The 23,459-nt window shown below is 31.6% G+C and overlaps 1 protein-coding gene across 1 annotated transcript in view; it reads left to right on the plus strand.

Moving 5' to 3' along the window:
• Positions 1-23,459, plus strand: part of LOC113521818 (thrombospondin type-1 domain-containing protein 4-like) — a 147,913-nt gene that overhangs the window by 76,675 nt on the left and 47,779 nt on the right. The window contains exons 5-7 of the mRNA XM_026907471.3: positions 4,056-4,194; positions 4,872-4,974; positions 5,304-5,434. Of these exons, the coding sequence (XP_026763272.2) occupies positions 4,056-4,194; positions 4,872-4,974; positions 5,304-5,434 (373 nt within the window). The remainder of the gene's footprint in view (positions 1-4,055; positions 4,195-4,871; positions 4,975-5,303; positions 5,435-23,459) is intronic.

Below are 23,459 nucleotides of genomic sequence, written 5' to 3' on the forward strand. Positions count from 1 at the left end.
TTAGTATCTGCTTTTTTTACGCGATGATGCAGCCCTTAGAGCATTAATAATTATATCTCAGTCTAATTGTAAAATAATTATTGGAGCATCTTTAGACGCTAATTAACTAAAATAATTTTAATTACTAAAATAATTTTCGTATGTTAAAACATACGAAAATTTTTGTCGCGAGAAGTAATGTTATTACTCGTAGTAACATAGTATTATATTCTGTTGCATTAATTATTATATTTTCATGTTAAATGAATCAAAGTAAACAAAGTGTGACCATAACTTCTCATTCGCAAATAATAAAAATAACCATAGTTAAAAGTAAGCTAATATATAGCTTATAATTAAAATAAGCCCTGCTGTTAATGGGAGTTCCCTACATCCAATAATTGGGCATGTTATAATTAGAATTATTCACCGATGGTGTCCATTTTGCGTCAGGTGGATTGCTTGTTTGCCGTTTCTTTTTGTTCTACCTACATATACGATTACTCTCAAATAATAAATCATATTTATAAATAATAAAAACATCACTAACCAATAACTTACATAAATTCAAATTATTTTCCTATATGATTTATCACCGATTTAACGAGCGGAACAGTCCGTTTCCTATATAATTTTACGATTACTTAAATAGAGACGCATGCGTCAGTTTTGTACTAAATTTCGTACTGAGCTCACACCGAAAAACGTTACATCACTAATTATGTCACTGAATTCTGAATATATCTCTTTGTTATACACAAAATACCAATTAAAACTCAACCCCTGGCATTTTGAAGAGATGTTGCGTCTCTATGCAGACTTTATCGTATATATCATGGGGAGTATTCACCACCTACTGCTCGTCGTATGATGAAAATTAATTCTTCTGTTATTTCTCTAAGCAATGGCTAAGATGATTCTCAGTCGTTATCGTACCAATGCTGAACATTAATAAAAAAAAAATAAAGAATAAAAGAGATAAAATACTGGGTCACCTTATGACGATTTTTTAAAGAGCATAATAGAAGGAAATATAAAGTGCAAAAGAGGGAGTGGAAGAACTACATGTGACAGATAAAGGAAACACTAGATGTCATGTTGTCTAAGGAGGTCGAAGATATGGCCTGAAATAGAGCTGACTGGAAGAAAGTGCATGAATTAGTTTAATTGCACGGATAAGAGGAAACTCTTAAATGAAAAGAGAAAGGGAGAATGTCTTATATTAACTAACACAGGAGGAAACTTAATCGATTCATATAAGAATTATCAAGATTATCGTTAGCGAATATATCACATAACATATATAAACAAAAACATAGTCTAATTGAATAACTCCTTTTATGTCTATAGAAAATAAATGATTATCCATTAAAAAGAAATAATGCTTCTATCTAAACCGATTGCTTTTAAAATAATTGATGAAATTTCACAATCCCTATAAGAATGTGTTACTCATTCTGGGATGCAGGGAACAATCACTGATAAAATGTATCATCATCAGGCTATCAATATCGATAGCAATTATTTGTAGGCGTATTCTATGGGCGCCGTGATAGTACGATTTCATAATTTTAATTACTAGACAAAAGTTGTGTGTGGCGCCCCGCAGCGGTTTCTCGATGCACTAATGATGGACTGAAACAATGTTGTTTCATTATACGAGCATAGACTACGCGTTGAATACTTGTATATACCTCTGTGTACAACCATGAATTAAACACTATATTGTAGTTGCATCGTTAAGACGTTTCGTAAGCATATATGGTATTAGATGTAATTTTTTTTTATTATTTTACTGAAATAGGTATTATCTTGTGGATGTCCATATCTCCGATTACAAATTAATATCTTCGAGTATTTGCAGTCATTCATACACTAAAGTTAGCGAAATTAAACAAAATAATTCTAATCAAATAACCAGTAGTTTATGGTAATTGTCAAAATACGCAGACTTTATGTGTATTGTATTGGTCTCGAATGGTCGCGAAAACGAAACTAAATTAATGTTCTCCGTATAAAAATACACGTAAGTCATTCAATTCGCTTATTTTTCGAATGTAGTCGCACTGTTAGGTTTTAAAAAGTACCTACTACTTGTATTGATTATTGTAATATATCAGTTTAATAAACATTTGTATTTATGATAGATTTCATATATGACTACATTAATTTATTAATAATTATAAAAATTAATTAATTTTTCCCTCGCTATTAATCTAGAATAATACTAGCCCACTTCAAAGTCCTTAGTATGAGTTATACAAAGACTTACCTTAGAATCGCATTCACGTTTACTCGATAAATATAATAATAAAAATAAAAGAAAAAAAATACAAAAATAAACAATAATATAAAGTAGTGTGTATATTGTAACGAGATAAAAAGGCATTAGTAGTCTGTAATGAATTTGAGGAAATTACGGACAAATCAAATATTAATTACTTATTTTAGTGCTTTAAGAGCAACTAGGGTTACGTGTATGGTGTCTAGATACTACACAATAAAGAGATACACCACAAAATTACATATTTCACATATAAGTACGTATAAACCTTAAACTGGAATACATTTAATTATGCTCGCCACTTGCTCAAAGTATTATTATGCAATAAAGAATAAAATAAATAAAAACATTCGAAATAGACGGTATTGAAGTTGCAAAACGCTGTCAATGGTCTTACAAATCCAGATACAGTTTTGTTAAATATCCGTCTCAAATTAACAATCGCAAAACACGATGCACAATTAATTAAATATAATAATCGATATCTGTCCTATATAACACGATTAACCTAAGATTAAATAGATTAGATTAAATCATTAGGGAACACGGAAGACTTTAAGGCACGGCTCAGTGGGAAATTTAAATGCACGACACGTGTGAATGTACAAAGTTATAAGCGCAAGAGGTCACAGCACAATGTGTCCACGACCCGGAACGTTAGGAGCCAATCAGTCGGTCCTACCGTTCAGATGAATGCACCGGTGGCAGTGAAATCAGACATCTAACCGCATCCCCACATATGCAGCAGTGCGTACTCAATGAGTTATTATTGTGGGATTTGTGGTGTTACAAGGCCCTGTTAATTTTCTATTAAATATGGAAATAAATTGAACGTTTTAAGCTAAAATTGTATAGGTATTTATGACATTCGATATTTAAATTCTTAATGACCACTCTTTACAGTACATGTGAAAAGAACATGGTTTTTGGAATTTCATTAGTTCCATATTATAGTCGTAAATGAGAATGTTTATAAGGATGGGTAAATGGATGGATGTCTCATATGTTACTCTTTGAAATAAGAAGTACTGAACGGACTTAAATGAAATTAGGTACACAGGTAGGTTATATCCTAACTTAGCACATATGAAACTTTATGTACTAATTCTACCGAAACACGACTGAAATCATTGTATAAGTAACTGGGTATAGAGGAATAACACCTGAGTCCTCAGTAGTGGCAACGCATGGGGGGTATCATGGGCGAAACAGTATACTCTGTTATGTCCATGGTACTGCTCATGTCTATAGGCGACGGTTACCACTTTTAATCCGGTAGGGCGTTAGCTTGTTTGCCATTCTAAGTAGTATAAAAAAAGGTAATATTAAAAAAGGGAAACATAAAAGTAAATGTTACTAAAGTACCAAAATTTAAAGAATATAATTTTTGTACGTATTTTCTTTTTAATTTGTTATCAGGCCAAATCAATCTCTTGACTGTATTACAATAAATCTGTCAATTAGAAATTTTATTCATATTTAATATGTCCCGTGAACGCAATTTATGTACTGGCCTACAAATTATCTAAGAATACATGTATTTTTTTTTTATTGCTTCAGATTATAAACTTCTGATCTACAATGCTCGTATTTATTTATTTAAATAACTTTCTTGGTCAATAAAATATGACACAAAAGGTGTTATTAATGCTAATACATATATCATTCTCTATCGAGAATTCCTGCTCATCCAAAAGTTTGACTCGTTTTTAAGGTTCATTACATGTAAATGTATATGACCTAAACTGTTAATAAATTTATACTAAAATCAAATATTTCATCTCTTTTCCAGATTACGCCGCAGCAGAAAGAGAAGAAAATTGTCAAAAAGCACAGAACGCGTGGGAAGGGAGCAGATTGTGTCGGTGGTCAATGGTCCAGAACCAGACTGCCCAGGCATCGGGCGGCGGTACCACGAGTGTAACACATCGGTAAGCATCCATTACACTGCAGTATACCTTAATTACCGTGTGGTCCCGGCACAGAATGGGTCATCTCTTCCTTTATCTTGAGTGTCGTAAGAGGCGATTAAGGACATTTTGTGGTCGAGGTATAACAAGGTCGAGGGTAACAGCGTCATTTTAAAACATTACCAAAACTTAACTGCGTTTGCCAACTCGCCTGCCAGGCGTACTGACAAAATCCCACTATGGCCTATGTTCAGCAATAGACAGTTGACTGATGCGACGACGATGATGTGTTAATTCCTATATTCCATCTTAATGAAGAAACTGCTTAATATTTGCTGTAAGTGACAGTTTGGTAATTATCAAAAAAATTGCTTTTTTAACACTAGATGGGGCCAACAAACTGACAGCCTACCTAATGAAAAATTGTACTCGTAATTATTGTTTATAAATAAAAAAACAATGGTATAGACTTAATAGAGCAGTTTTTTTTATGATACGCAAATACACAGATCACACAAATGATAAAAACAGTAAGTCATTTAATGCACTTTACCTCTCTCTTACGAAATCTGTACCCTTTCACGAGATCTGTCTTTTAATACCCCAATTAAGGGGTCCATCTCATCTGTCCGATGAGTTATCGGTTTAAATATTAATTATTAATAATAATCTATTGTAAAATATTATTGTTTTTACAGCCATGCGCGGGACCCCTTCGCGATTCTCGGGCCGAGCAATGCGCGGTGTACGACCGCAGACCGTTTCGCGGCAGATTCTATACTTGGGTGCCTTATGTTGATGGTAAATAATAATTACTACTTTAGTTTCGCAGCTTTCCCTGTATTAATTGGGATTAAAACTATTAGATGTGTTAATCTAGATATATTTTACCTCTATATACCAATTTTCATAGAAATCTGTTCAGCTATTCGATCGTAATTGGTGCTTTTATTCCCATATCGTACGATTCTCATAATACATCATACGTCATCATTCACAGTGTATAATAATAACAGAATGAAATGTGTGCAGTTGTAAATAATAAAATGTATAATTTTAACATATAAAAATATCTAATCAGAATAAATTATTAAATCTTAATATATTAAATATTAATATTATCGTTTCAGGAAACGCACCCTGCACTTTAAATTGCCGACCTCGAGGACAGCAGTTCTACGCATCTTTAGCTCTCGTGGAAGATGGCACTCCATGCACAAAGCCTGGTTTTCGAGCCATTTGCGTGCAAGGTTCATGTAAGGTAAGTCTAATAAGAAAATAAAAATACAAGTAAATATCAATAGTAGTGACATCTGTCGGTATGTTAGATAATCATGTTCTAGTCTTAATTGTAAGTATACGATGTAGGGTAATAAAATATGCATAAAATATTTTTTCAGATATAGTTTAATAATGAGAACTATATAAAAATTGCTGTTTTTATTTTAAGTTATATGTTTTGTTGTAGTAAATCCTTGATTTCATTTTTAGTAAACAGCGCCATCTATCATTGAGTAGAAGTACTATTATAATAGAGTAAAATAAACATGAAACTCACTATTTTACGTTTTTAAATTTGGAATTATTCAATGTCATTTAAATTTGTATTACATTAATCATATTAAATAAACGAAATGTCGCTAAGTGAATCGTTTCACACAATAAATTTTAAATAATTATCTATATCTCAGAAGTATGTCTATGTTGATGTTATACTTACAATAGAATTCGGTTGCTTTTGAATAATTATTAATTACCTATAAAACTTGACGAAACAGAAAATATTTTTAAATTGAAGCGACATTTAAATTTCTATATTTTTCATTGGAATATGTGTGTGTATGTATTTTTACAGAAGATCATATAACTAATTCTTTAATGATTGTTTTAAATAACAATTAATCAACTAGTTATATGATCTTGAATTTAAAATAATTAATAATTATTTCAAATCCATTACCTTTAATATACGAAACTAAATTGATACTTGTTACTTGTAAAAGTGTTCTTTACTAGCGGTGGTCAGTCCTCCATGAGCAATTAATTTTCTATCAGTACATATTTGTCGGTATTGAAAACCTGTTTATATCTAATTACCTACCTACTAGTCATTATAGATAACTATAGCGATACCTAAGCTAAGTTACTAGCAATTCGCTTTCCTGTCAACTTAATGATTTTTAATAGATGAAAATGGATGTGATGTGATCTATGTTAACTGTATACAATAGCAGGATAAGAAAGTGAAAGATTAAGTGATTTCACTAGAAATTAACAGCGATGGTTTTTAGAGAGAATCATGTGGAAATCGACCTAATAAGGTATTTTTTTTTATACAGCCCACCTGATGGAATGTGGTAACCGTCGCCTATAGACATGAGCAGTACCATGGACATAACAGAGTATACTGTTTCGCCCATGATACCCCCCATGCGTTGTCATTCCTGAGGACTCAGGTTTTATTCCTCACACAGTACCCAGTAAATTCATGCCATATCCCATCCTTCAAACCGAAACACAGCCATGCAAACACAACTGCTTCACGGTTGAAACACGAATGGGACAGAGGTATCCAAGCAATCGACTTTTCACTTGACTTGTTCAAAGTCTCCCTCTGGTATTTATTTATTTAAAAAACATTACTGACCAAATGAAAATATGGTACAAACAGCGGCCATAATGCTATACCATATAAGGTATGCTGTGCAGGGTTAAGGTACATCGCCAGCAATGGGCCTCATTACATACAATCTCTTTTTCTCCGTCAACTTTATGTTTTTTTAATGGATGATAATGAAATAGGAACCCCGTCTGCGCTAACGGTATGCACTGGCGGGGCATCAGTGAGAGATGACACGTGAGAATGAAAAGGCAGGTCAGTTAGCCTATCGTGATGAATTCACTTGGTATATATAGAACACGATAGTTTTCAGGGGGAACCGCGAGGAGATCGACCTGATAGGGTGTATTGCTAACAATGGGGCTACTAATCCCCAAATTTAACAATCGATTATCCCCCCTGCCGTATAGTTTCGGCATATAATGGGCCACACCTTTCTTTCACGTGGGTCTCGTAAGAAGCGACTGAGAGAATTAATTGGTCAAAGGTTGGGGCGGCAGCGTTCCTCTTGAAACTTCACAAAATTCAAACTACAGTTGCCAACCCGCCTGCCAAGTATGGCAATTAGTAGCAAAACTTCCCTTATGGGGAAGGCCTTTATTCAGTAGGGGACTGAAATTTCATTAGTATTCAGTAATGGGGTGAAATTGATATGACAACCTTGCCTGTTTTATCGGTTTTTTTTTTTTTTTGATGGGTGAAAATGGTATGGTAACCTCGCCTGCGCTAACGGGATACGCTGACATCCCTCACTGATGTCCCGCCAGCGTATACCTTTAGCGCAGGTTACTATTCCCTTATCATCTATTTAAAAAAAAAACTATACAGCAATATAGATATTTTATACCTTCATATATTATATAGTCTTATTCATTTAAACATAACGATGGTATACATATAGTGTTACATATGACTACAATAATAATGTTTCATTTGTTTCCTCCACACTGTTGGAGTAAATCGCCGGAGGCACTGATCCATCACGGCGAACCTAGCTCGTGATCTAACGTACTGAGGCTAACATAATAACACATAGTCTAATCATACAGAATTTATCTTAAAGCTGCATTATTACTACAAGACGATTTTCATTTTGTCGCAACAAGTAAACAGGCATTCCATTTGAAAGGTGATGTACAAGAATCAATTACTTACAAAAAACGCATGCTGTGTTTATAGTAAAATATTTAAAAAAATTACATTAAAAATTAAAAAAAAAAACTGAACAATATTGCAAACACAGATTACACTACATTATCAAATAAATTTAAAAATGTAGAATATTTTTGCTTTATTGAAAATAGTAAAAGTAAATAAGGTGTCACTGTCATTTGTAAAGTGTTATAAAATGTAAAAAAAAAAAAAAACATTAATTTGCGCAGAAGTGTATGCAAATGTCAAACTGGTGTTGGTTAACGTCATTCCTCAGGTTTCATTTTTGGCTTGATGTAATTAATTACAGGCTACAAATGCATAACACGTTAGTTCTTAGGGATGGCAACGCATGAAGGGTACAATGAGCGACACAGTATACACTGTTATGTCCATGATACTGTTCATGTTTATAGGCGACGGTTACCACTTTGCAGCGGATGATTCATTAACTTTTTTGCCATTGTAATTTGAATAAAAAAAATATCTGTTGTTTTTGTTTTATTTTAATATATTTGATTAAATCAAAGTACACATGACTCCTGATGCGATTAATTTCTAGCAACTTTAATGCGATGGGCCAACTGACTTTGTTCTCATCTATTAACCTGCCAGCGTCCACCAACAGTACGGGCGAGATTACTGTTTCATATACATATATGGCAACTACTGACAAAACTATGTGGAGAAGAAGAGATTGTTAATAATAAGGATTAGCAACCCTATTGCTAGCACTATATCCTAACAGGTCGACCTCCATGTGGTTCCTTCTAGAAGAAATCGTGCTGAATTCCAGGGGTGTTTATCACGATGGACTGACTAACCTGCTTTCCATTCTTACATATCATCCCTTACTGGTGCCTCGCTAGCGTATACCGCTAATGCAGGCAGGGTTACCATTACATTATCACCCATTAAAAAAATCAATCTTATGGGGTAGGCCTATCTCCAGCAGTGTATAGGTAACGGCTGATATGATGAAGATAATACATATTATTAAAAAAGTCATGTTATTCAATTTTACAATAAAATGAAGTCCTGTACTAACCGAGTACTAATATATACGCGAGTACAGACCACACTTGACCATCGCTGGCGGCCCTAACGGTCTCAGGGCGCTGCTATTGTTCTGACAGTAATTGTTGTGGATTGCCCGTTGATCCAGTGCACCAGAATAACGTGGCCTACCCCATTCCCCTTTTCTTCGAAGATATACGACATATCAGAGACAATATTGCAATAGCAGGAGGTACAGACATTTTTGTTTGTATCTCGTGCATTGCATTACAATTGTAAGTTTGAACACGTTTTTGGATTTATATGTATCATAGCGGTAATGTAGTTCGATGAATTGATCTAAAAGTTTATAGTAAATACAAAATGAACTTGTGGTTTATTTATTTATTCTTTATTGTACAATAAAATTTGTATAAATGGTGAGCTTAATGTCATAGGGCATTCTTTACCAGCTAACCATTAGGTAAAAACAAAAAGCGAAAGTTTTTTTTTTTTTTTATATTATTATTATTTTAATTCCAGCCAAAACAGATCACAACTATCAAAAACTTAAGTAATAATTACATTTGTGATTCGGCTAGGTTATAATCCAATTACATTATGTGCATAGCTTGAGTAAATTATGAAAAGCAAACACATAAAATAAAAAAAAATACTTAAAATGTTATATAAATATATAAAAGATAAAACTATACAAAACAAAAAACATATTTTCAATCATATTCTACGAAATAGAAAACATTTTTAGCGGTCGTGGGATAGGCGGTAGCGTCCCTTTTAAAACACCTCCAAAGCTTAACTGCTATTGCTAATCCACCTGCAAAGCAGGGCAACTATTGGCAAACCCCTCCTAAGACCAGGGTTATGTTCAGCAGTGGACACTTAATAATAACTTAATGAATATAGGACATACATTGTTAAAAAATTTGAGATTCCTATGAAAATATCATTGTAACGCAAGGTATAAAAAAAATTGCATATTGAAATTAATATACAATACTAAGTTATATTTTTATCTATCTACCCGCACGAAGCCGGGGTAGATCGCTAGTCATCAATAAAATATAAAGTAATACAAAAAGTTCGAATACAATTTATATTTTACCAATTTTTATTATATCACTGAGGTGGCAAAAAAGTACACAACCCATCTGATGGTAAATGGTTATCGTAGCCTATGAACGTATCTTACCTGGTATTAACGCGCGCTTTGGGGATCCTCTTTACTCCTTTGAGAAATGCCGTAATTCCCATGCTGTAGTCTTTTAGAAAAACCTCGACAGAGAGCTTATTCCATAAGCTGAGCGTTCGTGGGAGGAAACATCTCTGAAACCGCGCTGAAACCATCTACTCGTAGGCTCTAAGGTATGGGGATGAATTTCCTGTCCTGTTGTACCAATATACAAAATTAGCTATACCAATATCCCTTTGTCTGTCTATCACAATTGACATCATCGATCAACTTGTAAATGTTTATTAAATTATTTGTCTAAAAGTACTTTGAGTCACTGAGTCAAGTGGCCTGAAGCCATTACACGATATCTGCTTAGAATAAGCAATCAAGATAAAGTTATGCAAATACGATTGACAGTAATCAAAGGGCTTGTTTGATCAAGTGCAATAAATCTTGTTTGTAAGCTGTGACGATATATTTAAATTTAGAATGTTATGCGATTGGTCTTGTTAAAAATGTAATAGTAATGTTAAAGAATTCTATTATCCATTCTGAATAAGATCGAATTAGAAAGAAAGCAAGAAGAAAGAAATATGTTTATTCAAATAATATTAGATTTAATCATTTTCAAATAGTAATTTTTTTCATTATCGCCCATTCGAAACGCAATCTCAGTCAAGAATAGGTAAGAAACTCAGCTGTTGTTTTTTTTTTCATTAAATAATGAATTTATGTGAATATAAACTAGTAAGCAGTAGGAAATCATAAAATTAAAACTATATAGTATATAAATAAAACAAATCAGTTTTCGATTAATGTTGCAAATTTCGGTATATTTATAAAATCGTTTGTCCCAATTGACTATCACGCACAGCCAAAACTATTATGTTTTTAGAAAACTGATATTTATTCACTTATAAAGAATTTTTGAAAATTTATACTTAAAGATGAGGTAAGGGTGAGGTGGTCGTTAGCACCACCACGCGTTCAAAGCTGCGGATAACAGCCAGTAACCCGCAGCTTTGAACGCGTGGTTCAATATTGAACCAATATTGCTCATAACATCCATCGATGTCAAGAGTTTCTCAGGCAGCGTCATTATACAAGAAAGCTTCTGATGTAGTTTACTAAACGATGATCTATAGTACCAGATAATATATAAAGAATACAGATTCTAGTCTAATATTATAAAGAGTATTCGATTATTTATTTGTAATGGATTAACTCAAAAACTACTCGATGGATTTTAAAAATTCTTTTACCTATAGAAAGCTACATTAACAGCGAGTAATTAAGTAATTTTATTTATCCGTGCGAAGCCGGACCAGATCGCTAGTATTATATAATAGGTATACAATATATTTTTTTGCCAACGCGAAAGAGGCAGAATGGAAGTGAAAAAGAATATGCTTTATTTACAAGACACATATATTTGATTAACAAAAAACAAACACAGACATTATGAGTACAGCAAAGCAGTCTCCTTACTGAAAGCAATCATGCAATTATTGGAAAAGGTGACCCATATATTATTTACTGATATTTGTATAGTCAAATGAGTAGCGATATTATGATTTTCTGATTTTACATTACTGATATTAACTATTCATTAATGACTATACAGGCGATATAATTAAAACTGTCAAATGCAGCACAGCATTGTATAATGAACTATTCGATATTGTACATTATAACAGACGATTGCTTAATACAGAGTCTGCAGCTGTGTTTGTTTAGAGCGGATGACAAATTAATAGCACCATAATACAAGTTAATGGTGAACAGCTCCAAATCACGTTATAATATTTCTATCGGTGAACATGCCACTATGTTGGTTTCTGTTTGCTTTGAAAAAAGCGTCTACCTTGATTCGAACTCAGATTATCAATTCTACCAGTATTATATTATCTGTAGTTCTACTATCAATGAATTTAGGGTTGTCTACTATATCGATTTGAACTCTAATTGTGGTCAATTCTACTAAACTTATGGTTATTTTTTTAATGGGTATAAATGAAATAGTAATCCCGCCCGCGCTATCGGTATGCCCTAGCTATATCCTCACTAGTGCTCTACTGAAGAATGATAGGTAAGGATGGAGTCAAGTCAGGTGGCCCATCGGGATGAATTTTACAAGAATTAAATCAAAAATGGTTTCCAGGGGAAACCGCGTTGAAATCAACGTATTATTGCTAACAATGAGGCTGTTAAACCTTAATACTACCAATCTCTTTCCTCCCGAACTTAATGGGTTGTCATATTTCAGCAGTTTAATTTCGACTTATATAATTATATTAGCTGACACGACAAACGTTGTTTTACACACTACTACCACTTATTGGAACTATTTTAGTCTTTCATACCATAGTTCCTTTATACCTTATAAATGAACTACTTTACTACTAATATTATCGCTTTGAAATTTAGCATGTTTTAGATATTGTTAACCCACATATAAATGCAATGAAATAATTGAAAAATATTTTCTTTGCTTGGAGGTTGTAAATTGAAAACTGTTTTTCTTGTTTATTTTTATGTTGTGACAGTTTATGACTTATGATGAAATATTCTGAGAAAACAAAATCGATTCACACCCCTTTATATTTTAAAATTTGTGAATCAAACATCTGATATAATTATAATTTATAAAGGTATACGTTAATATTAAACCACATTAATTTACATATCGGCGATTGAGTTTAACTCACACTTGACTGGTTTTTTCTCATCAAGATAAAAACTATCCTATCCTAATTGAAGCAAATAATACACATAAGATACATATACACAGACACATTTATAAAATTTTATCAAAATCGGTTGAAAGTTGCATAAAAAATATATTTACTATAGCATTTTACAGAACTTTCAAACGTGTATTTTTTTTTTTATAATCTGTTACACAATTTGAAAAAGTCGTCAAGAATAATAGGCAAAATATTTGATTATTAAGTAAACTACTTGTTTATCATTCTAAAATGCATAGAATAAAACAGGGTTTAATGTTATTCGCTCTATAAACCTCTTTCTTATATTTAATACGTTTATTTACAGACTAGCTATTGCTTGTGGTTTTACATGCGTGCTCTTTTCTCAGAAGTCTCGTCTTTCCTGTTTAAATTGAAATTTTAAAAAATATTTTCATAGCGGTAATGTAAAATTTTAGCTTTCCAGACTTAGCAGTTTTGGCTGTACGTTGATATTATCAGTCAGGATTAATGATTTTATAAGTATAGATTAACTTCAATAGAAGTATTTAATCAAACTTACTCGAGTCCGTGAAAGTGTACCGGCCAGTAACTGCTAACAACCTAATTAGATATACAGCGTACCTAGAAATCGTGTAAACAACAACTGCCGTATAATTTGTTAGATCGTCAAGCACCCAGATAGAAGTTGCTTCATCCATAATTGAAAGTGCCGCTACAAATTGCTACAAACTGCTACTTAATATCGAAGTTGTGTAGGCATAATGGCATAAGTTCATTTTGTCACAATTTCATTTTTAATATTTATATCAAAAATAAAAGATTTTATTATCGTCATATCTAGTTTAATGCATATTTATTGTACAAGAACTAAAACAGGAATAAATGACTGCCCGTGTAATCGTTCATGTCCACACAAAGATTCTATTTACAGAAATAAAAGAACCGTTACACGATCGAATGAGTTGCTATACTTAAATTCATAATGAAACAATTAACACTTTAATAATTTAATAAGCATTTACGTAAACATATAAATATGGTACACCGTATAAAACAGACTACCGCTTCCTTTCCCGTGTGTACTTAAAGAGACGGCTAAGAGAACTTAATTTTAATATTACCTAAGGATAATATATGTATATACAAATTGTTAATTACAATATGCATTTAGAACAAAATGTCCATCGATTATTTACACAGACGTTGGAACACTTGCCTATATTAATTTCTAGGTATTACACTGGCCTACTTTAATAAACACTGAAATAAAGAAAAATATATACCTAAAAAGAAAATACTGGGTATAGCAAATTATGCCATTTGCATTTTTAGACACTCTTATTTATTATGTTTTATGCACTAAATCAATAGCAATTCTTATTTTTTTTTACCTACACGTCTTTATAAGGTATTTTAACTCGTACTTATTTGTTTCTTTTCAATGGACTTCAAAATGAAGAAGGTTTGAAATGAGGTTCAAAATGGAGAATGAAAAAAATTCAGTTGTATTTTTTTATATTTTATATTTGTTTTTATATTTGTTACCTCATAACCTCGCCAGTTGTAAACCGATTTGATTTTTTTTTTCACAAAGAATATCCTTCTAGATTAGTCCAATAGAAACTTTATCCTAATCGATTCAGTAATTTACATTTTAATTCAAAAGGTTTTGCTACAATTAAATGTCGGTTTTTTTGTGAAACATAATCAAAATTATTTAGTTTTTTTTTTATACCACTGAGGTGACAAACAAGCATACGGCCCACCTGATGGTAAGTGGTTACCGTAGCCTATGAACGCCTGCAATACCAGAGGCATTACGCGCGCGTTGCCGACCCTGAAGAAACCTCTTAACCCCACTTTTGAAGAACCCCATGCTATAGTCTCTTGGGAAAACCTCGGCAGGGAGCTCATTCCATAACCTGAGTGTTCGTGGGAGAAAACATCTCTGAAACCGCGTTGTACGCGACCATTTAAGGTGTAAGGCCTTATGCCATTTTTATTATTATAATACTCGTACTATACAAGTAGGAATGAAAAGCATTAGCATCCTTTTAAGAGTGTTCTCAGTTAAACTAAATACTTTTCCTTAAAAAAAAAGTTAAATATAGTTAGATATAGCCTAATATTAAATTAATAATGTCTTATTAAATTAGTTATGTAATCTTCGTTAATATTTTAGCACATGTACGAGTATATAATGTAATAGATATTATTTCTGCCATCTGTCATCCACTGCTGAACATAAGTCTCATGTAGTATTTAATTAACTACTATAATAATATTATTTAATAGCATTTTGATATGGAAATTAACGTTATTATATAAAGTTACAATGACAGGAAATTATGTAATATTATTGTTTCGTATTTATTTTGGAAAAATCTCGGCAGGGAGCTCATTCCACAACCTGAGTATTCGTGGGAGGAAACATGTCTGAAACCGTGCAGTACGCGATTATTGAGGCTATAGGATATGAGGATGAACATCCTGTCGATAGCGAGCCGTACGATGGTAGAAATCAAAATCGGTTTAGTTTTTAAATCAAAATAATTGGTTTTGTCTTAACTGAAGTCGAATTTTTTTGAGACACAACCTTTAATTATGTACCGATCGATAAATAAGCACTTGAATAGCTAATGAAGAAAAAATAAAAACATATTCATTCAAAAGCAAAAAAAGAAAAATTTATTAAAAAAATAATTACTTTTATTACATAGATTGGGATCATATCAAAATAGTTTTGTATTGAGAAAATTTGCGAATATCAAAAAACAAATGACAATACAGGCGAGTTGAGACCTTTTTTTAAAATTGCAAACTACTTTATACATGTGAAAGAAGAATAATTATTATTTATAAAATAGGTATATCTGTTTTATAAATAGGATAAAATTTGCCATTCAGTATACGTAGTTATTAAATACGTATATCGTTCATAAAAAAAATAACCCATAAAATAAATGCTATGACATTAGACCTAGATTTAAGGAATTGTGGTCTGTGTCAAGGGTACTCTACGCTGGAGTATGGAGATCTTATCTGCTTGCCAAGAGACGATAATAAAAATAAGAACCTAATTCTTATTGTCTTTGTAATAGAGATCAAAATAGTCAAGCATATTAACGAATATAGTACAAATGATTTCATTGAACAAACATCACAATTTACAATGGACGATATTTCATGACAGGGACGCACAGACGGGGAATTTATTTGTTATGAACTGAGAAATATATTTTGTCTACACAATATGGTAGACAATGAAGATGGTGATTTACTATAATGTATCAAAATATTACTAGATAATTCAAAATGTCACTTTAAATAAGAGTAGAAAAAGATCAACATTTAAATATATTCAGGGATAATATTAATGAAACTAAACAACTTATTTCAAAGGTCGATACGAAAACAATAATTAAACTTTTTATTAAGTAATCCAGTGTTTGTATGAAGAATGTTCATTTTATTATTTACTCCTTTAATTGTCCCTGCAAAAAAATTTTCTATTTCGCATATATAGTTGGATAAATTTAATAAAATTGTTATATAAATTCTATTACAGCTCTTCTAATTGTATTATAATTTATTTACAAGTACATAGCTAAGTTTTATAGTGTTTTTATAAAATAACAATAAATAAACTTAAATAAAAATTATTATAATATATTTTTTCGCGTCAACATTTTTTCTTGTAACAGTTTTTGGGTACGCTTAGTTTCATATTTAACAAAAAATAAAAAAAAACATTGTTGGTATTCGATGACGTCAGCGAAGCGTCAATTTTATTATGGACATAATTCGTTAGTTACTCATAAAGAGTTAGATACTTTTTCTAAACAGCGAATTCTTAGTGAGTCATTCAAAAAAACAGATGTTCATGACTTTATTAAAGATACATCAAAACAGTACCGACTTATACAAACGAATGTGAAGTAACCAACAATTAACGCGGGCACATACCGATGAGTGCCGGAATAGACTTGTGTCTGAAATCGAAACTTCACTCCATCAAGTTTCGATCTGGGGTGAACAAAATCTTGTCCAATTTAACCCCAAAAAGACACAAGTCTGCGCGTTTACCGCAAAAAAGACGCCGTTTGTCGTATCTCCTCACTTTCAGGGCACTTCCCTTGATAAAAAGTCAAGTCTAGGAATTCTGGGCGTTGATATATCTTGCGACGTCCAGTTTTGCGGTCATCTGGAGGAGAAGGCTAAGATAGCTTCCAAAAAGTTAGGAGTGCTCAATAGGGTGAGACGATATTTCATGCCAGAACACCGCCTGAAATTATATAAAGCCCAAGTCAGGCCGCATATGGAATACTGTTCTCACCTGTGGGCAGGAGCGCCACAGTACCAACTCCTTCCGTTAGACCGCATTCAAAGTCGGGCGGCTCGAATTATCGATAGTCAACGCCTTACTGTCCGACTTGACCCATTGAAACTGCGCAGAGATGTTGCGTCTCTGTGCATCTTCTACCGAATTTATCATGGGGAGTGTTCTGAGGAATTGTTCGGATTGATACCTGCTGCTGATTTTCACCACCGTACAACCCGCCACAAACTAAAGTTTCATCCCAATCATCTGGACGAGTGGCGGTCTTCCACCGTGCGTTTTTCAAGGCACTTTCTTCCACGCACAACCATTCTTTGGAATCAACTTCCAGCAGCAGTATTTCCGAACCGATACGACAACATAACCTTCAAGAAAAGAGTATATTCCTTTTTAAAAGGCCGGCAGCACACCTGCAATGCCGCTGGTGTTGTGGGTGATCATGGGCGGCGGTAGTCACTTACCATCAGGTGAGCCGCATGCTCGTTTGCCCCCTGTGTTGTAAAAAAAAAAAAAAAAAAATTAACTCACTTACCCTACATTTATAACGGAATACGTAATTGTTTCGACGGGGAAATTACAAAGAAAATTTTTGTTTCAAGTAGGTATTTTTGTAGGTACAATAATATAAACATTATATTTTGTAAATATATTTGAATAGTCCTTGTTTAAACTCGTTTAGACGATTTGAATCAAATTTAATACATCAAAAAAACCATATCCTAGATTAAAAGGTAAGATACTTTCTCCCTGTGGTTTCTCACATGGCTTAAGGCAAAATTATATAAGTTTCCTATAATAATCAGTAATTTACACAGTAATTTACTGAGTACGAAACAAAAATCCAACTTTAAACTATATTGTTATGACCGTAATGGACCATTAACATTTATGGGCACTATAACTAGATATTTTAATAAAAAAGCACTTTATCGTACCTTATTTCCTATAATCTCTGTTCTTAAAGCATTGTTACATTAATGACTTGTGAACCATTTCACAGCTCCTCTTGTTATATTTCGTTCTACTTAGAATAAAAAAAATATAACAATAGAAGTAAACATTTAAAAGTCATTTTTCAATAAATAATAACTTATTTGTATTATACATATTCCTACTAATATATATGTATGTAGTTAAACTATTTTTATATTGAAAAGACACATACATAGATATCTGTTATATATTATGCCTTAAAATTTATGCATTTTTATATATTTAGAATGATATTAAAAAAGTGAGAGAGAAAGAAAAAATATCTTCTAACTAAAAACATCATTGGAGACCTCACTTATGTCAAATGTTACACAAGTAATCTTACCTTTCATACAAAATGAGAATAGAATAGGTCACCCTTTCTTTCCCGTGGGTGTCGTAAGAGGCGACTAAGGGAACTTAATGATCTAATGATGGGCAATAGTGTCTCTATTAAAACATTGCCTACCAAGCATAGCAACTACTAGCAAAAACCTTTAAGGGGGATATTATATAAATTCTTACTAATTTATGTATTTATTTAAGCTCTTTTATATTGAAAAGACACAGACATCTGTAATACGAGTATATCTCTATCTATAATATATTTATATATAATATCTGTAATATATTTTTTTAATTTATGCTATTGAAAAAGAGAGAAAGAAAGAAAAATATCCACTAACTAGAGACATCATTAATATCAGAACAAATATGTCCGATACTTAAATTATGTAGATAGAACATTGAGTCTCCAAAACTGGTCAACTATTTGTCAGCTAATTGTCAAATTAGCTGACTTTTTTTTTATCAGTGTTCTATATACTTACGCACATAATGTATCTTGACATATCTATATTCAATTACTTAATAAATAAAATTAGTTTTTATGCATTAAAAAGAGACAAAAAATATAAAACTAAATAAGTACAAATGAAAATCATAACTATTTATCACGGAAAATTGTATGTAAAATTTGACCCGCTTTTCTCGAAGCATTTCTATAAAGACACTGTCTATATAATCTAAGGCCAGATATTACACTAGCAATTATGCCTTTCATACAAAAATAGAATTAGGGTATTCTAAAAAACATACTAATAAATATATCTAATATAGATGTACACAATACAATTTAATTATTACTAAGTATACGTTATAAAAAATCTTTTTTCTTTAAAGATTGGACCGGTTATTTTGCTACAAGTACAATTATAAACTATCAACATAATTTGCGTTACATAGTCGTGCCTTCTACAGGGATTTACCAAACAATAACAATAGCTATCAATCATGACAAGTCTCTAGTACTCAGAAGTTGGCCCATTGTGTAGTTTGTTATAAATCTTGTTGGATACTGACACATCATTGCGAATATTTACACACCAGTTTTAGAGTTTTAGAGCTTAGAACTTGGCCGTTTTAACTCATTACATGGATACCTAACTTACAGATTTTGATGAAAAACAATTCTTTCTGTATTGTTGCCTAATATTTATTATCTAAAAAATATTATCTAAAAACGTCTACGCTATCAGTATACACTGGCTAGGTACCAGTGAGAGATGATAAATGAGGATGAAAAGGCAGGTCAGTTAACCTATGGTGATGAATACATCTAAAATTTAGCATGATGGTTTTCAGGAAGGACCACGTGGAGGTCAACCTGATAAGGTATATTGCTAGCAACAATAAATAAAGACTACTGACCCCATATATCGAGTTAAGTTGACCCCCACGCAATCTGGAAGCCTCTGCGTTAATTCCTGATGAATTAGTCACTATAAACGGACCTAATCTAACAACATCTATCATTATTCACTGGTACCTTGCCAGAATTTACCAACAGCACAAGCAGGGTTATCATTCCTTTTTAAACCATAAAAATACCATTTCAATGAAAGTATACGAGTAACGCGATAATACGAGTACATATATAAGAAGTAACGCAATTGAAATAAAGTTTGTTTGTCCTATTTTTTTTTTGTTGCACTTATTTGTAATATTATGTTTAAGATAAAAGCAATAAATATGTGATCCTATAAATGAATAATAGTGAAAATATACATCTTAATACCTATTTCCTCATCTTAACTTATATATTACAGATGACAGAAATATTTTCTTTGTACTCGTATATAATTAGGTACCACCGCAGTTTCTTAATCTTTCCTTTATGCGATAAATAATAAAAAGTTTTATTTCAATGTCAATTCTTACACGCTATTATAATAATAAACAATGTTTTATTCTGACCACACTACAGAAGTGTCGACAAGCCGGTGTATCGCTTACTGAAACCTATTATCGACCGCCAAGAATACAAATGAACAAACAGAAGTGAGTACTTCTTGTATAAAAGAAGTCGTAAATTTATGAAGAATGTAAAGTATTCGTCGATTATCGTTTAACAGTTGGTCTTCAAAAATAATCTTGGATGCAGACTAAAATTTATTGTTGACGAATGGTCTGCTTTTAAAAGCACTCACAGGAAAGCGCAATATGTTTACAATATACGGGTATTTGTACAGAGCCCTAACATGTGGTCTTAGTTATAAAGTTTTTCAAATAAGGAAGAATTTTAACATTAATATAATATATACTTTATTATCTGAAAATAATATTAAATTATTAATCTGATACCAACGAATGGTATTAATAAATTTATAACGTTTATATAACGTTATTAATTTAATGAAACAAAATAATAAAAATAAACAAATCTAACACTTTGACGATTTATAAAAATCGTAAAATATTTGTTATTTTGTCTATTAGAAAAAATAAGTAATGATACGTTAAACTAAATCTATATTAAACAATATTTATTGGACTAATGTTATTGACATAGATAATTAATTATGTACTTTTATAATCAATATATTTATACATAATAAAAAAACGACTGTCAGTCTATATAATACAAAAAAATATTTAAATTTAATATATATTATTGATTAATGTATTCTAATACTCAAAAATGTATATAGTCAGGTGTAACATACGTATTGTCGAAATAAGATTTCATTAACTTTAAGAAAAATTGCACCATGGTGAAAAATTAGGACACCTCGTTAACTGAAATATGTAGAGATTATAAAAAGTAGTTTATGACTGTTTCATGGGCTTGTAACTTCATGGTCTTCATAAAATACGCATACAAGGTTGTCGTATCATGTCTACCATTATACTCTTCAGCTTTGTATTAAAATGTAATTATTTTTAGATTCGTCATAAAACAATAGTGAACTTAAAATTTTACGATAAATTTTGGTAAAGCTATTGATATAGACAATCTAGAGCGAGTTATTGGACAAAACTTTTTAAAACGATTTTAAATTTAAGATTAGAATCTAATTTAAAATAATTCCAGTTATTAGTTTAAATATCGATATATTACATAGTTAATTTATTATTTTAACTTCTATATTTATAAATATATATTTATGTACTGTTGCTTTTTATGTATCTTGAATATTATTTGATTAAATTTAGCTATATTTAATTTTCATAATTAAAAGTTAGATTAGAATAGTTAATGTCCACTGTTAAACATATTTCTCCTACATAAAAGCTGGTTATGCCAATAGTTACCACACTTAAATAATATAGGAAATAAAAATTTTCTGATTTTTTAATCTAATGCAAAATTTAAAAAAGGAATTTTCCAGTAAATTATTTCTTAATAAAAATTAAAAACATAAGTCATGTATATGTAAAGGGTTTATATAAAATTCCAAATAATTATTTATCTTTTAAACTATACTTTTTCTAATTGTTTGAGACAGTAACTCAATATTTGTGTACTTATGTTTATGACAACGAATAATCTTTTTGCCAATGATCAGTAACCGCTTCGGACTACTCTCCGATACTTATCTATAATTTGACAGCTGTCAATCCCATCTCAATAGTAGTATTTAGCAAGCACCGGTCGCCCGCCACGATGACTGTTTTAAACTGTGTACAACAGATTGACAGATCGATCTCCTTTTTAATAAGGTGTCATTTCAATTGAGTATGTAATTATTTAGTTTGTTGTCAGTCAATCAAAGATATTGAACCTAAACAGGCAATTTAAACGAATAACTAGAAAGTTTTTTATTTACACAGGTTTTTGTTGCATATTTTTTTATATATTTAAATATGTATCTATATAACATTTTGATGTAACTTTTTTTTAAATCATATTGAAATAGCCACCCTGCAGCCTACCTGCATTATCAGTTTATGTTACCGGGGTACTAATCATGATAAAAATGAAGTCAAGTCGATTTGAAAAATCACAGGAATTTACCATGATAATTTTTATAGCCGATTGCGTGGAGGTCGATCTGATAGTAGGTATAGATTTATTTGCAAGATGAATTTGAGTTTCTATTACTAATGAACTCTTCAGCATCCTAACATGTATCTCTATTCGAACTATATTCGTCACTTGCCTTCATCAACAATTTATAACCAGCTTATTATTTATTTATTTTTAGGAAAACGTACAGCTAAATGACTATCAATACATAGTCAAAATATATCTATGTTGAACCATGAATCCTTTTCACATTTGCGATTATTAATGTATAATCTTTAAACTACTCTCTAAATGCATAGAAGTTTTGATTCTTAACTTTCTAAATGAATAGGAGTTTAAAATCGACTCATTTGCGACTCGAGTGCAGTAATATCGATGACATCATTACGATTTACGTAACTCGGAAGTTGTACTAACTTCTACTGCAGTTTCAGTGTCATCAACCCTATTAGAATAGGGACAAGCGATTGTTAGTAATGCAGACTATCAGAAGAATATCAGTCTCATTGTTAGCAATATACCCTGTCAGGACCACTCCGTGGTCCACTCTGGAAAACATGTTTTTCCCTTATTTTTAAACTTTAAAGTCCTCTTCCAGCAAACCCAAAGAGGAAAAGAACATCAATATCAGGGGGTAAAGCAGTGTACAATAATGTAAAAAACTAGACTTAAGTTTATACATAGCTAATTACATCATATTTAATCGTGCTGAGTACCAGTTGTATTCATCATGATGGGCTAACTTATCTCCCTTTTCATTCTCACCTATCCTCCCACAATGGTGCTCCGCCAGAGTATACCAATAATGCAGGCGGGGTTACCATTTCATTATCATCCAGTAAAAATTCTCTCTTATACTAATGACAACTCATTATACCTAAGAGAAAGAACAAGATACATTTACGGAATGAATTTATTCAATAATTCGCGTACGCCTCTGATAGAGATCGTTATAAGCTACTGACTTTCGCTAAATTTTATTTTGGAGTCTC

This window comes from Galleria mellonella, unplaced genomic scaffold (genome assembly GCF_026898425.1).
Source record: "Galleria mellonella isolate WM207_F2 unplaced genomic scaffold, CSIRO_AGI_GalMel_v1 utg63, whole genome shotgun sequence".
In the NCBI taxonomy this organism is placed as follows: domain Eukaryota; kingdom Metazoa; phylum Arthropoda; class Insecta; order Lepidoptera; family Pyralidae; genus Galleria; species Galleria mellonella.